Source organism: Amia ocellicauda, chromosome 2 (genome assembly GCF_036373705.1).
Source record: "Amia ocellicauda isolate fAmiCal2 chromosome 2, fAmiCal2.hap1, whole genome shotgun sequence".
Lineage (NCBI taxonomy): Eukaryota > Metazoa > Chordata > Actinopteri > Amiiformes > Amiidae > Amia > Amia ocellicauda.
In genome coordinates this window covers 2,673,611-2,691,118 of record NC_089851.1, presented here as the reverse complement: position 1 = coordinate 2,691,118, position 17,508 = coordinate 2,673,611, and the positions used below count along the sequence as shown (strand labels likewise).

Here is a 17,508-nt window from a genome sequence, read left to right as displayed (position 1 = left end):
TGTTGACACCTCAGTTCGCACTGACTCACACTCACACAGTGGATCGAATAGCCACATTAGGACACGTGCAGGGAGACTGGTGAAGTCAGTTAACAGATTGATAGAATCAATGATTCAGAAACCATTCCAAAAGGGTCCAAATATTTTACTTAGTGACTATTGAGCTTTAACATATGTTTAAAATGCGTATGCGCTGAGATTTTTGGTTTAGTGCAAAATTTGAGTGATATTATGTGTACAAATGTCTACAGGATAACATTTTCTGAGGTCAAGTGTTGTGTGGCGTACTAGGCGTCACATTAATCTAGGGGAATTTAGAGACCTGATCAACCTCTTTCTTTCCTGAACCTTGTATTTGAGGTAACTTTTAAGTTAACTGTGGACTAGGTCTACCTTTTCACTTGTGCCAGTTTGTGTCAGTAGTAGACATTTCCTCCTGTAAGACATTCCTCAATCAGGATGTTGGTGAATTTTAGGAGGGGTGAATGTAACCAGGTTGAAATTATTATTTTTTTGTTGTTGAAACTTCACCAAATCCTGATAAATATTGAATAATATGTGTTTTATTAAGTTCATAACATGTTTTGTACGGTTTAGAGTATATTCAAACTGAAGTGTTAATACCTGTACTGTTGCTTTAAGAGGTCTCAGTATTACGACGTCAACTCTGCGTCTCTCTCAGTTCGCGCTTTGCTCACTGAGAGGAGGTAATGATTTTTCCGCTGGTTATCATTAAGAGTTTATTTCGTTTTGTAGATAATATAATATAACCATATGCAGTTATAAAGTGAATGCTAGTCTTAAGAGTGTAAACATGCAGCCGTGTTGTCAAAATGTAAGCCCTGTAAATACACTTTTACAAGTTATACGGGAGACACATGTTTTTCAGTGCTACGGGGTTTCCTGTGTGTTTATTTGCTAATAGGAGACTGACGAACTACGTGTGTGGAAGAGACTGCATGTTAAAGAACATTTTTCTGTTTTTTACTGATTTGTACAGGTATGTTTATTCAGTTAGTTCATTATTTACACAAATATTTTACTGGTTGTGTTTAACATTCTGAAAACCATATGTAATCAAATGTATTGGAAATGTATTTTATTTCATTTTATTTTTAAAGTCATCTAAATCACTCTTGTGTTAACGTAGGAACTATGTTAACTTAGATTGCCTATGTAAGTGTAAATTAGCGGAGTTCGCGCTTTGCTCACTGAGAGGAGATACCACCGCCATACGGCTTGCATTAAAGGAGCAACCAGTAGCTGTTTGTAGTCCGGGTCCTTCCTTCCGTCAGCACAGTCACAATCACAGAACACAACGCAGATCACGTAGACGTCAACGGATGTGCATTTAGCCAGATATACGGCAGACCACGCACACCCGTTACACTGGCACAGGGAAAACCTCAAACGACCATTAAAGGCCATTGAGGATTTGAATGCCCCACACCTGCCCTTGAAACATCAACAAAGGGGTGTTCTTATGATGCTTACAATTAACTAAATGAACTAAAACAAAGACATCATTGAACAAAAGGTTTGTGTAAATTAACCAGGTGTAACAGCATTTTCTGTTGCTATTTTACATAAACCCACGCACTCATTTCTGAACATGCCAGGGCGAATCCTGGTAGATGAATTTTGATGAGAAGCCCCACTACTGGAAACACAGGACGGTATAGAAACGTAGTCGCAGAGGACAGAAGTCAAGCGCAACTACAACTTCCAGCGGGACGCACTACATTTCCCAGAAGGCACTGCGCGTCGCCGCGGTCCGGAAGTGCGTCACGGGCAGGGGCTGGCTCTCGGTGTGTGGTGGGCTGCGGAGTGGATGTCATTAGGAGCCGTCACGCATCCTCCCGCTGCAGGTAAGGCTGGTCGCTTTTAATCGCTATCTTTCGCCAGGACGTGCGCGGTGGATGTCGTGGGTGTCCCTCCACATTGCAAAGGAAATGTCATTTGTTTTAAAAAATATATTTCGAGAAAAAACGAAATCAGTAGCGGAGGCCGTGGTGTTTCATGGTGTGATTGTGGTTACAATAAGGACCGTTATTTCCATGGCGTCTGCCCGGCCGGGCCTGCGCGCTGTGCTCGCCGGGACGGTGTTGTGCGGAGAGGTGGCCGGGCCGGGGGTGTGGCGGGGCAGGTTGTCCAGGATTTGCAGCTCTGTGCACAGACACCATTACATTCAGAAAGAGCTTTATTGGCATGACAAGGTGACACCCGTTTCGCCAAAGCATTCACAGGGGGTGCCAATACAGAACAGTGCAGTGGGCAATAATATAAATCCAATATACACAAGTTGACAGACGTTAATATACATCAAACACAACATTTACTAAACAATTCTACATTCATTCTCGTTATATATCTTGATACAAAGTATACACTGCCTCTCTCAGCCCCACATGGGGGGTTGTGATTGAGCAATTCACAGTGTAGCTGGAACCCCCTGTCATTTAGTAACATCTTCAATTCATGCGTTTATTCATTTAAAGTCGTGTAAGATGGCACAAACTTTGTTGCATTTAAGCATTTAATTGTGATGCTGCTCCTCCTGTTCGTTTATTAATTTTGATATTTAATATTGTCAGTAGCAGTCTGGGCTACAGAGTCTCCTAATGTGTTCTGATTTCCATCCCAACTGGAACTTTTAATTAGTTATTGGATACATTTGGTTATTTGATCAATTAGCCATATATTGCATGTTTTCAAAGTGTATTTTTGGTTCAGTAGGGGACCGTTGATTGAGGGTATTTATAATATAATATAATTTGCAGTCTGCAGTCAAAATAAATGTAATGCCTCCAGTTAATCAGCAACGTTGTTTAATTACAATATATATTTTGCTTCATTCTTAACTAATTTCCCATTTTTGTTACACAATGAAGGATAGAGCGACAGGGAAGGCCAGAAGAAGAGTAAATACAATAACAAAGCTTTCATCCCTTCATCAGCAGCACTTTGGGAAGAAAACGGCAGTCCTCAGTTCTGTCTCACCACACATCCTCCCTTGACTGTGACTCCAGGAGGGAGCGCTGTTTGGGTCTGTCAGGGCCTGAGCGCAGTGAGGGTGGGATTGGCTGTTCTTTTCCTTTTGTTCGGTTACCACGGGGCATTTGGAGAGTGCCCTTTTGAATCACACAGGTGCCCCAAAGTCAGTCAGTCTGTATATCGATCGATCTGTTTATCTTTGTGGATCAGTATAACCCCGGGGCTGTTAGGAATGGGAGTGTGTTGCCCCTCCAATGCTCCGCTCTTGACTCAGGGCTGCTCTTTACTTGTGATTACTAAGTAAGGACATCAGCAGTAGATGGTAGATCAGGAACACCATCAGATCCCACTTCCGTTCCCACAAGATGTCCTTCTGATAGATTGGGAATTCCTTTCTGTTGATGTAATTTGTCTCGAGCAATTCAGTATCATAGTTCTTTCTTGTAACCCATGCGGTATTGTATTGTAATCAAGACTCCTATGTTCCTGTTTATGCATGTGCATATACTGTAAAATATATATATACACTCACCTAAAGGATTATTAGGAACACCTGTTCAATTTCTCATTAATGCAATTATCTAATCAACCAATCACATGGCAGTTGCTTCAATGCATTTAGGGGTGTGGTCCTGGTCAAGACAATCTCCTGAACTCCAAACTGAATGTCTGAATGGGAAAGAAAGGTGATTTAAGCAATTTTGAGCGTGGCATGGTTGTTTGGTGCCAGACGGGCCGGTCTGAGTATTTCACAATCTGCTCAGTTACTGGGATTTTCACGCACAACCATTTCTAGGGTTTACAAAGAATGGTGTGAAAAGGGAAAAACATCCAGTATGCAGCAGTCCTGTGGGCGAAAATGCCTTGTTGATGCTAGAGGTCAGAGGAGAATGGGCCGACTGATTCAAGCTGATAGAAGAGCAACTTTGACTGAAGTAACCACTCGTTACAACCGAGGTATGCAGCAAAGCATTTGTGAAGCCACAACACGTACAACCTTGAGGCGGATGGGCTACAACAGCAGAAGACCCCACCGGGTACCACTCATCTCCACTACAAATCGGAAAAAGAGGCTACAATTTGCACAAGCTCACCAAAATTGGACAGTTGAAGAAAATGTTGCCTGGTCTGATGAGTCTCGATTTCCGTTGAGACATTCAGATGGTAGAGTCAGAATTTGGCTTGAGTTCACTGTACTAAACTGGCCCCCACAGTCACCAGATCTCAACCCAATAGAGCATCTTTGGGATGTGGTGGAACGGGAGCTTCGTGCCCTGGATGTGCATCCCACAAATCTCCATCAACTGCAAGATGCTATCCTATCAATATGGGCCAACATTTCTAAAGAATGCTTTCAGCACCTTGTTGAATCAATGCCACGTAGAATTAAGGCAGTTCTGAAGGCGAAAGGGGGTCAAACACAGTATTAGTATGGTGTTCCTAATAATCCTTTAGGTGAGTGTGTGTATATATATATATATATATATATATATATTATATATATATATATATATATATATATATAAATAGTCATCAAAGAATTATAAGGGTTGATTGCCTGAGCACCATGTTTGTGTGCATTTGTTAAGTTTTAAATGTGGCGCATACAGGCTAGTATTGCTTTCGCTAGGGTCCTGACTTCCGTTTGGGATTCTGCTTGTTGCCATATTCTCAAACTCCGTGAACACAGATGTGTGGGATAACATAGGCTGTGTTATGGAAAGTGACCTCCGGATCAAATGGCAGGCAAATTTCAGCTGAGCTATATTCTCTATTATTAACTCTCAAGCTCTATAGTCAAGCCATCCCAGTTCCTCACAGGAAGAGACTAGCATACCCTGTGTACTTGTGTGTCACTAACTCATTGATTCCTTATTAAGTTTGCATCTTCTTTTTCATTTATCTTGTTTTGGGGGTGGGTAGCATTTCCAAATCTACAACATTTGTGCTGTGCTGTAACTGACTCTCGGCTGAATATCCCTCACTCTCACACACACACACACTAAAAACAGCTCATCCTGCAGTTTGTTACCTCCTTGTGAAGAAGATTGTCAGACTTGCCTCTCTGAAGAGCACTGAACAATGTTCTCCATACGCTGCACTCTGTTGCCCCGGTACATCATCAGATATTTCTCAGAAGGCGCTTTCAGAGATTGCTTTTCAATTAACCTGGTTCAGGAAAGATTTTTGCACAGTGCGTTGGCCTGACACAGTCTGATGTTTGCACTACTGGAGAGACAGTGATTGCATTTATCCAAGCCACCTCACTTCCACAACCTGATTTTTTACATTTCCTTGTGTAATTGACATAATAATTCTACTACTAATAATAAGAATGATAATAATAATGCATTTTGTTTGCCTACAAGATAAAACCATTTACACATAAATCAGTGTAATAAAAAATAAAATTCTTCCAATTTTTACTGCTTACTGCAAACTATATAAACATAGGATACTTAAATAACAAATTGCTCACACAAAAAGCACAGTGCTGTTTCAGATCTTGTCTAGTTGTTTTTTCTGTGAATGGTGAAGAGAGCCTATTGTCCGGTCACAAGGGTTATAAACCTACATGGCATGCTTCCTGGTGCTGGAGCCTCTGCACTAAATCTGCACTAAAGATATTTGAGACTGCAGAGAACAGGCCCTGCTTTTCCATGAATGTCTTAAAGGATCTGAATATTTTTCATTCATAGGGGTGTGTAAGGACCTCCTGCTGCTCCTTTCACACAAAGGCCAAACCAAACCAAACCAGGACAGTCCGGGTGGAAGGATTTGATTTGATTGAACAAGAGCTGCACGTATACACCAGCTCAGTGCTCTGGTTGTGTGTTGGTTTGCCGCAGACATCTGAAATTCAATGCAAAGGTGCCGTTTGAGATGGCATTACTTCAGCAGTGAAACTCGATTATCCTGCACAATAGCTTTGCGTGTGTCTTCACTGGGTCTTGTTCTTCTTTTAATATATTCCTCCTGTGAAGACAAATAGCTTGTGTCTTCATTTTAAAACATTCCAACCATGACAAGGAGGCATCGGGAGTAAAATAATATTTTCTGCAATAATCAGAGGTTTGCAATATAAAGTGTGATCTGTGATTTTCTCTTAGACCCATTTTAAAACTTTGCAGAGTATTGTAGTTGTTATTATTGTTATGATTATTATGATTCTGATTATTATTATTATTATTAACAGCCATCCATTCATCCATATTCAATAACCACTTCCTCCAGTACAGGGTTGCAGTTATTATTTGTATAATTATTAGGAATTGAAAATAAAGATAACAAAGGTTTTGTGCTAAACTGTAGTGACACACGGGAGTAGTTTAAGACCATTGTGATCCTGCCTACTTGTGCTTTATGGTGATTTACGGTAGCGTGTGAAGCAGGCTCAGTTCTTTCTGTTCATGGGTCGCCTGCTGGAACGTAAACAAGTTTGAGGAAACAAAGAAACAAATGAAGGAATTCTTCCAGGAAAGAATTTCCAGCGCTCCAAAAAGAAAGGGCAACAAAGACTAATTCAGAGCAGCATAGGAAAGGCTCAAGAAATAGAAACAGCAGGATGTGGTGTATCTAAACAAATTTGATTGATGTACATTTTAGCAAATATTTTCCGTGGTGAAGAATAGGGGAACTTTACTGCGTCAGGATTGTGCTTTCTGGGTGAAAAGATTGTTTTCTGTCAGAAGCAAGGTTAGAAGTGTCCCAAAGTAGATCCAGCTCAGTTTGGGACTATTTACAAAACCTGTCCGAAGTGACGGTGTCAGGAGGGCTTGGTGCACACACACACATGCAAACACGCACATGTGCACAAACATGTACTGTCATGTACCTGTTGACTTTTAGAAAACGTTTTGTTTTTGTTTCTGAAATCGATCTGAATCAGGTGGTAACCCTGAAAGATATCTGACTCAAGATTCTCATCTGCTATTTATGCCTCTCAGGTGCCACTGTGGCTTGATTAACATGATTGGAGAAATTAACAAACCTAAACATATATAGCCTGTTTAATAATACAATTTTGATGGTACATCTTAAATATGTAATTGTTAATAATATAATTGTCTACCCATAAACATACTATCCTCATTCTCTATAAAGTTTAGACTCAGCTTAACGTTATCAGATGTGGCTCGCTCACCTGCTAGATTGTGTATTTTTGTCTCTGGAGTGACCTGTGACATCTCGGCATGTTTGGCATTTCTCCCTGTCAGAAAGTGATGGGTTTTTTCACTGCATCTTATCTCCTCTGTGGATTTCATGCCTTGCTGTCTGTGTGGTTATCATGAGTGGCTGTGGGCAGCGTGTGAGAGTGAAAGCTCTTGCCAGCAGCGCTCAGTTGTTATCTCCTGCTTTGACAATGCAGGCAGACATTTTGATTACCATTGAGACTGCAGGCGAGCTCACAAAGGAGGCAGATAAAGGAACCACTTAGTGGAAATTAAACAAACAAGGGAAAAATCAATATTGTCACCTACTGCGGAAAAAGCAATAATAAGCAAGAGGGGCAAGTTCCACATGGGCTGTGAACTACCTCAAAGCACACTCAGATAAGCCAAGTATGTGGTTAGACCACGTAGAGCACTGATGTTGGGGGTCTGTGGGCGGTTTTAATTCAGATACACCTGCAACGCATTGAACAGATTGAAGATAAAACTTTAAGCATGTATTTAATAGGTCACTTTAGGTCTATGGACAATCCCGGGAGATAGCAGAGGGAGGTCTGAGCTGCACGGTAGTTGGGCTGGGGACTAGGATGAGTCAAGGGGAGCAAAGTTGGTAATATAATCAATATAATGTTTTTATATATTTATTTACAGAACCATTTATATGTTTTTAAATATATTTTATAGTATATGAATTATTTATTAGGGACACTATCTTATAAGTGTCACTCAGATGACACAGCGGGCATTGTGTTTTCAACCTCCATCAACAATCCTCTTTTTATTGGTAACATATATTTCTTATATTGGTTTTAAATACGGTGTGGTAAGTTAGTGAGTCAGTTAATTAGTCAATATTTGATCCCAGTACAGGCTTGGGTGCTTTAGGACTTTACACCGGTCGTGCCTCTGATAAAGTAAACAAGACATTGACTTATTTTTTAATAATGAAGAAAGCAAAAAAAAACAGCAGCCCATAAACAGGTCCACATGTACACTTCATCCCCAAACACAGTGCCTACATTTCCTGTAGCAAAATTTGAATCTTTCCATAACCTTAGAGCAGGGGTGTAATAAAGGACACTGTGTGCCTACAAGCTTACACACCTGACCTTTTGACAGAGAGTTCCTAGAAAACCCCACAGACTTCTCTTGGTGGAAGTCCTCCAATGTCAGAAAGAATCATCTTCAAAAGAGGCTTTGTGGAAAACATTTAGTATACATGCCCATGAGAACAAATATATCTCGGGCATATGGATTCTCATAATTTTGTAAGGGATATATTTGAAATATATTTTAGTCTGTTAGCCGTATATTCATTTTATATTTAAAAAATATATTGTAGAAAATTGAACCTCACCTTATATGTTCATCCTATAGCATAGATATATGGATTACAGAGAAAAGTATGTTTTTAAAACATCCTAATTTTTTTTTAAATATACCACAAAAGTGCCCAATATTGGCATAGGAAAAAGGATTGCATGTCTACCCTGCATTAAAAATATATATTTGTTCCATTTGGGCACATTAAAAATGTACGCTGTGGAGAGTAGCTGATTTTGGTTTCTCACTGGTGAGGTCTGAAGAATTCTATTGATTCTGGAGCTTTTGATATTTCCAAACATCTGTTTAAGTAGTACAGTACATCGTGCTGCACTGCGATACGCTTCTCCCCTGTCAGGAAATGTTGTTGAAGAACTTCCGACTTGCACAGACATGAATGCATGAGTCCTGTTCATTTAAGTATTTATTTATGGCAGGTAATATCTAAACGGAACAACGGGTGTGGATTTTGAGAGGTACGTTTTCAAAGGAGACATTTTCAAAGCATAACACAGAGCAGTAAATACACTCAGTATAAAATACAGTTTATAATAAGCATACAAAACAGTACAAATTAGTTATTATGCAGACATAATATATTTAGGTCCGAGGTATGTTTTAAAGGGTTGGAATAGGAGAAGTTACAGTAAAATGGTAGGTGCTCGAGGCAAGGGTAGGCAAGAAACAAAGTCTCAAACTGCATGGGAGCTGAAATCAGGAGCCAGTGGAAGGAGTGTTAGCCGAGTAGCATGTGTGTGAATCGAGGCAGAGAACACCAGGTGAGCAGCCAGGAGGCACACCTGTCTGGAGAAGTTTAACTCCAGGAGTAGAGGGAGGAGATGAGGGGGAGTAGAGCAGGATCAGTTGCTTGAAGGAGGTGAGTCAGGAGAGGGTCCAGCAGTGGTGAGAAAGAGGAGAAGGAAGGTAGGTCAGTAGGAGACTCGGAGGGAGCTGAGAAAAGGGGGTACTTGGGGGCATAGGGGCAGGCGGACAGGAGCTGAAACCCACCCAGAGCCCCACACAAGTCACTGCAGAGAGACATGGGCATATGTTGACAAACAGATCTGAAGAGAGAGGTGCAGAAGTCGTGCAACTCTGGTTGGGGGAAAATACAAGGGACAAAAAAAGTTCCGAAGACTTCCAAAAAGTGTAAAAGACTGCTGTCCTATGTTCATTTTGTGAAGATGGAGGATTACACATATATAGATACTGTTCATCTCTATACCTGTCGTCTTCAAAAGTTCACTATGATAAACCATGCTAGAATCGCTATCAAAGTGGAGAGTATTAAAGAAAGCAGGGGTACTCGCTCATGGCAAAGACCCACCAGACACCTCCAGAAGTGCCCCTGCACTGGGTCAGAGCCGTCCTAAAGGCAGCGAGAACATGGAACCCAGGCACGGCTCATGCATGAGAAGACTGTCAAACCCAGCACCCCCACGGCAACTTGACACGCTCAGCTGAGATGCAGGAAATTCAAACAACAGCAAAGAAATGTGCCTGACTTTCAATAACTGAAAAAAAAATATAATAATCCCTTCTGCCTGAAATAATAATGCACAGCTGATATCACAGGTGACATAATTTGGAATCCTTATTATTACTGTGAGAGTGTTGTAAGGGCACATGCTCACCTGCAGGTCCCTCCAGGGTAGAAGAGGCCTTGCTTGGCTCGTATAGACCATTCTCTCTCTGAGGGGCCTTGAAACAGCCTGTTCTTAATAACTGGCCTTATGAAATATACAGGAACCAGCATCTGCTCAGTTTCAGACACTGCGCTTGTTTATACAGGAGGCCTAAAGGAGCGGTGGAGCATCTGAAGTGTGTGAAGGGCGGACAGACATGTCTCTCTGTGTGTATTTTCCCATCTTTGAGGGCCTGAATTTCCTAAGCTGGTGAAGGGTTTAGTAATGAGTCAGTGCAGTGCCAGTGTGTATTAGAGTTTCTGTAACACATAAACTCACTCAGTTTATATTCTCAGGCCAAATAGTTACAAGAAGCCCCCATACATTTATTCATTTGAAAAAATTGCACTATTGAAGAAGTGGTATACAAACTTTGGAGCAGATCTTTTACTATCTTTGGAAAGGTAACTCATTACAGTGACACAAACCCTCTGAATTTAGTGTATAAACCTGGTTTGTCACCCTACTAGGTGTAGCTGTCTGGAGCAGGGCACTCGGAGAGGTCCCTGTGATGATGTGTTTCGAATCTGAGCTGGGCCTTAGTGCTCGCACACGCTAAACCAGGAAGTACAGTGAGGATGCATTGTAGTGTAACATACTGTGCTGTGCTATGCAGCCAGTGCTACACACGTGTCCCTGACTTTCTTCTGCCCCATGTTCACCCTTGGAAAAAGTTTCAGGTCTTTTTTGTCTTTTACGGTTTATATTTTATATTTTATCCAACTGTTCCATAGACCACTTCACAGAGTCTCTCAATAGGATAAGTTCCACATTATTTTTGCTATAGAAATTAGGTCTGGTGTACAGGGTCATTATTGTCCATGCTTTCTGGGTGCAGTGTTTCTCAAGACATGAACCCAGTCTCACTTGGCGGCGTGAATGAAGTGTGGATTGTTGTTGATGTTACTGTTCTTCTCAGGTATGTGGAAACCTATAGTCTAGCACAATATAATTGGCACAGGGAAAGGTATGCAGAGCTTTGCCAATTGTATAGCAACCAACGTGGTGGAAAATTACACTTGCTTATTCTACACTGTCATTTACACATCCATTTGAAAGCTGATACAATTACTGTTTATTTCTGAGCACACACCCTTGCCCTGGGTGACTTACTCATTACAGGCACCATCAAATACGTATGCATTTCCCAAAGCAAACTACTAAAAGAGCAGAGAATGCAATATAGATTATAACTCCTGATTGAAGTGAAGTAAATTAAGATAAAGTAATACATATAGTGCATAAAGTACATGCAGAAAGGTTGTAGCAGTTACATCAGGGGTGACAAAAGCAGGCATCATTACCCCAAGGCAGAAAAGCAGTTAAAATTAAGGCATTGGAAATCCGTGAACAAGTGCAGATGAAATGAAGAGCAATAGCAGGGAGCGTCAAGGATGGGAGAAGGTAAATGCAAGTTAGAAGGTGTAGGGCTGTCCCGAAAGGCCAATTTTTACCTTCGAAGGTTCGGAACACATTACTATAGGAAGGTTCGAGGCTTTGTTTAATCATTTATCGATGATGTCACATTTGCTTCCAGCGTATAGTAGGATTTTCATTGTTTTTACAGGTAATCCATATAAACAAGTTAAAACATCCCCTTTAAGTAATCATGTTTTTATTCATTTTTACAAGCACATGGTTTATGTATAGGTATTAATTTTACATGCATGAAACGTTAACCTTCCAGTAAAAGCACAGTACTCATAATAAACTGTGTGGTGACATATGTATGTTTATTCAATACAGAACAAGTGTTGGAAATAGTGAATCATTGTAAAACTCTTGATGAATATACCCCGATGTTCAGTAACATTAAGAAAGACAACTATACAGAAAGTAATAAATACTAAAGATATCGGAACACAGAAACCTTAACATTTGGGTTGACTATAATAAAAAGACACCATTCTACAGTTCAGATTTTGTGTCAACATTATATATTGTTCGGTAGTACTATTATCCTGTTCAATCGACCAATTATTATTATAATACCATAATACCACCATAATAATAATAAAAATAAAAATTGGTCGATTGGACGGGATCATCTCAAGTGCGCTGCTATCAATTCTATGCAATTTACCCATTAAGCCTAATAAATACATAATCAATTAAACATAATTTGGTTAAATGATCGCAGAGTTTGCTTGTTCCTCCGTGATATACCAATTTTCAGTCGCACAGCTTACATTAAGCCCAGATAGCACAGCAGTGTTGGGCCAACGTCGGCCAGACTGATCACCCATGGTTGGACCGATGTTGCCTACCGAGTAAATTTAAATATTTTAATAATAGTCCTGAAAATTAACTTACTGCTCTTCGGACTCAGGTCATCTGAGGAGACGCCTTTTATCAATGTGGTCTCAAGGAAAAGGCCTTGCCCAACATTGTGTGCTATCTGGGAGCTTTTTGGGCGTCTTCTGTGCATTTAGCAAAAAAATCCAAACCGCAGTTGTTTTTCAAAACATTTGTTTTGTTTTACGTTTCCATTATATTGCACAACACTTTGCTGTAAAGATGGCGGATAAAGAAACGATAACGCAGAATAATGCATAGTGGTCCACAGGCATGCTGGAAAATGGGGGATAGTGCTTTTTCACAAGAAGAAAAAACAAATAATCAGTGTAATCGTACATTTTCAAAATACATTGTTAAAATGTAATCTGTGGCAGTAGTATGGGGGGGTGGTTAGGGCTGTGGACTCTGGAGCACAGGGGTGTGGGTTCAGTCCCAGGTGGGGGTAGTGCTGTAATGTGTCTTTGTAAAGTCTATATGCTTATTTTTAAAGAAGTTATCAAATGTCTGTTTCTTTCAGTTTAAGTTTGAGATGTTGCCCGAGATTGGTGCTGAAAGGACAGCCTGCCCCAGTCGGATGAAACTCCAGTTCAAGCCAAACTCAAACTTTAATAGGCCAATGTTTTGCCCTTCAGTTTTGTCCATGATCTTTGTTTCGGCCTTATTCAGATGTGAAATATTTTGAATGAACTTAGGTTATAAATAATGTGAAATTGCACCATATTTGATTTTTATATTTTTGCCTTTGTATGTGCTTGGTGTGACGATTTCCAATGCAACTGTATCCCGCACTTTTATCCGGGGAGTTTTCATTCGGCCACACAACTTATTTGTTGCAAAATGTTTGGTCAAATAGAGTTGGCCTACAAATGCAGACTTCATCCCTGTTTTATTGTTTGACGAAATGTTTCATAACTGAAAGGTTTTGTTTCCGGACTGAATGCGCACCTGCGCTGAGTTGCAGTGCTATCTATCAGTGGTACTGAAACGCTATTGATTAAATGGACACATGTTGAATTCGTTTTTATCTTGCACTCTGCTTGTCCTTTTGCTAGGTTGGACTTGTGGACGAAATAGATTTTATGAATATTATTTAATATGTTTGTCCTTGCCCTTTTGGTAGGCTTATTTATTTGATATGAAAATGCTTCAATGAACTGCGGATATATTTTTATCTTGCTCAGTTCAGGTGTGCATTCAGTCCGCAAAAAAAACATTTCAGTTGCGAAACGTTTCATCAAATCGAATAAAACAGCGGGGATAGCATGTTTGATCCGTGTGCTATTGTTTCTCAACAATTGTAATGCCCTTTGTTACGTTTAACCACTGAGTTTAATTAACTTGTTATAAGATATAGTGAGCTGAACATATTTTGCTGTTAATTTACTGTGAATAGTTTTTAGTGTCTGGTCTTGGTCTGCCTGCACTGAATAAATGATTTGTATTAAGTAATTATTTAGTATGTCTGTCTACTTGTTTATTACACCACTAAAGGCCACTCCTTGCACTTCACACATTCACCATTTTAATGACTCTACTACTGACATATGTAACATATTTATAACATGCCATCTACGTGTGATAATGGTTTTAGCAACCGTTGGCATTCAGGCAAGACAATACCTAGTAAATTTTGATTTTTTTTTTCATGTTGGTGTGCCGTGAGGTTTTTGGTCTTAGCAAAGTGTGCAGTGGCATTAAAAAGGTTGGGAACCACTGGTCTATGTAATAAAGCTTTTAGCTTTGGCACACAAAAACTTCAAGTGAATTCTTTGAATCAGTAGAGTCTGATTTAATTAAATAAATTGGATACAAACACAAGTGCAAAATATTAAAACTTACATATGTATTGATAAAATATCACACAACAACTTAACTAATGATGTAGAAGGGAAAATACAGTTAGATACATAAATATTTGGACATTGACACAATTGTCATAATTTTGTGCTTTAAGTGTAGACTTTCATCTTTAATTTGAGGGTAGTTACATCCAAATTGGGTGAACGGTGTAGGAATTGCACCCATTTTTATATGTAATCCCCCAGTTTTAGGGGCTCAAAAGTAATTGGACAATTGTCTCAGCTGTTCCATGGCCAGGTGTGTTATTCCCTCATTAGTTCAATTACAGGTAAGCAGATAAAAGGTCTAGATTTGATTTCAGGTGTGGCATTTGCATTTGGAATCTGTTGCTGTTAAGCCTCAATATGAATCCAAAGAGCTGCCACTGCGAGTGAAGCAAGCCGTCATTAGGCTGAGGATTTGCAACCAAGTATTGAAACTAACAATTTAATTAATGATTATCTTCTTTTGTCCAATTACATTTGAGCCCCTAAAATGATTGGTATTAGTCCTATTACATATTAAAAACTCAATGATATAGATACAATGTTTTGTGTAATGTGTCTCGTATAAAATAAGCCTTAAGTTGAATTAACTTTGCCGTCTGCTCACGCAAACAGCATGACCTGTTATCTAATACTGTACAATAAGGAACACCCCAAATACAAAATATGAACTTATGTCATTTCAATAAAGATATCTGTCAGTCCATATTGTGAAATCGTCTGAAACATTGTGCCATCTTGTTTCACAGATGTGCTTAAAAGTCAACAGTGACATAATTTAATCATCATGCATGCCACTTATTTAAAATTAATAGTATTAATGCTGGAGTAATAGGTTTGTTCTTTGCTATAGAGAAGACAAGCAAGGCTCTTCAGATTCTGCCAGGTCTCTTTTCTGCAGGAACATTTGCTCTAACTGCCTTGAAAAAGCGTGTGATGCTGCTCCAGTTTGTACATTATCTAAGTGTATTTTGATGGATCAATAAGTGAAATCTTCAATCTAATACAACATCCCATAGATGTTTTTTGTGTGTTTGTTTTGCATCCTTATTTTTGTTCCTTTGATTTTAGTTTCTTACACTTAGTTAAGAAAGTAGTTTTAAAATAAAGTTTTAAAAAAGCACTGTCAGAATGACGAAGTTTGCTCAATGTAACAAAGTTTTTCAGAGTAACGTTAGCACAGCTTCCTACAATTGTCTGATTGATAAGATTAAAACAGTCAGCTAGCGGCTAGGTTACAAACTAGCTGCTGTTCGGCACAAAGGTGAAAAAATCGATAGTTATAGTATCTAAAGTGTAAACAATCCTAAATCAGAGAAGAATTGTATGTTTCCACTTATTTAGCCTCTGCTGTAACTGAGTCACAACACTTCGAGTTTGCGCATGCGCGCAGGTCCAGGACGGGACGAATTGACGCCTCCCCACGTGCGCGTGTTTAGAACGTCACTGAAGAGAACAATCGATTGGAACACTGATGAGAGTCGGAAGAAGCCGACAAAGTGTCAGGGCATTCATTTCGACAAAAATATGTTCATTCAATTAAATATTGGACCCCCCCAGCCCCCCCCTCAATTCAAACACTGGATAAGATACCCCTGCTGCAAATGTGTAGTTTAATTTACTAGTAAGATATCTTTTGAAGTCTCGCTGTTTATTGTGCTCCTGCTCTATTCGCCTGGCGCCTCCAGTTTTGATTCAGCTGTGTTTTTATTCATTTTAATCCTCACATCTATTTTTATTGCTGGCAATTGTATTTTTAGGAATGTATCGATTTTAAGGAATGATTGTTTTGTATCACTGTGTGTTTGTAATACGTGTAATACGTGGCTTTTATCAGCAATATAATCCTGTTTGGTGTTACAGATTAATTGAGGGTTTTTCTTGCACTTTATTTCCTCTGGTTCTAATGAGGAATATCTAAATGTACCTTGATTGAAGATTTGTTTTGATTTCTAATGACTGGAGTGTTTTGATTTGGTTTTTATATTTTCTTTCTTCCTTGTGTTTTTGTTTTGGGTTGTTAATTAAGGGTATTCTTCTGCACTGGCACTTTAATAGGTTACTCATGCTGCTATTTATGAAACACTTGATGTTGGACTGCCCAACAGTGTATTGTTTTTAAAACCGAATTTTAATAAATAATTCCTTTCCAGGAATTTGTGATATTGTGTATGTGGAAAGTGACTCACGGTGAAGACCCCAATAAAAAGAATTTGCGTTTCCTTATTTGTTAGTTTGGAGTATTCTCCAATTTCGTAGTCGGCTACAATTCTCATCCACAGAAAAAAAAAATCTTGTAAGAAATCACTTTTGGCAGTGTATTACTGATTATGTCCTATTGTGTTACGACTACAACTGTCATCAGATCAGTCTTAATTTTAGGATTGTTAGTCTAACAGAAATATGTGGTTAATATGAGAGAGAACTACCAATCCACTCAATTTTGGACATCTATAGCAATCCCTTTTACTTTTAAGCAAATTATCAGGTTATTACAATGATAATTCCTCACAAATTACACACTGAACAATTTTAAATGTTACAAAAGTAAAATGAGAAGTAGCGATTACATTTTATTTTAGCTGATCGCCTATCAATAGGTAATGGTTACACTTACAGATTGACATTTGGGGACTGCAAGAGAGAGAGGATTTCTAATTCAATTACTTTCATAAAAGTACACTTAAGATACTAATGCCTTGTTGCTCCACCCCTCAACCAGTTCTATTGCTAGATGTTTCCATGATTACTATCCAAACATACGTCTCCAGGTACATATAGATTTAGGAACATCTTACCCTAAATACCAGTGGCCTTAAAGGACAATGCAGATATAATACTTTACATTACCATGATCATTAAATGTTAAAAGAGTCCAAATCCTGCACTGTGTTTATTCAAAGTATCTAACATGGTAATATCAGTTACAAAATACAACACTTTGAACTAGTTGGGTATCTTGGTATAATTCAGACCTCCCTGTTCCCAAACTATATGCAACAAGCCACAGGTGACTGTTGACATTGTAGTCCCATGCAACATTGCTAGATGTTACAATGGTCCCCTGGTTATTATTTCTTTCTTAGCAGATGCCCTTGTCCAGGGCGACTTACAAAATATTGTTCCCTGTCGAGGTAAAGAGAGAGAGGGAGAGAATGACGGAGTGAATCTGCTCTGAATCCTATTAAACAA

General features: G+C 39.3%; 1 protein-coding gene and 1 long non-coding RNA gene across 3 annotated transcripts in view; both read left to right on the top strand.

The window, feature by feature from the left end:
- Positions 1-253: 253 nt before the first annotated feature.
- On the top strand, positions 254-1,262 carry LOC136762264 (uncharacterized). Its single transcript, XR_010820475.1, has 2 exons — positions 254-1,000; positions 1,222-1,262. It is a non-coding gene; the product is annotated as an uncharacterized LOC136762264 (long non-coding RNA).
- Positions 1,263-1,770: 508 nt separating this feature from the next.
- Positions 1,771-17,508, top strand: part of faim2a (Fas apoptotic inhibitory molecule 2a) — a 39,068-nt gene continuing 23,330 nt past the window's right edge. For both annotated transcript variants that reach the window (XM_066716222.1, XM_066716221.1), the window contains exon 1: positions 1,771-1,868. In XM_066716222.1, coding sequence (XP_066572319.1) covers positions 1,832-1,868 — 37 coding nt within the window. In that variant the 5' untranslated portion in view covers positions 1,771-1,831. The remainder of the gene's footprint in view (positions 1,869-17,508) is intronic.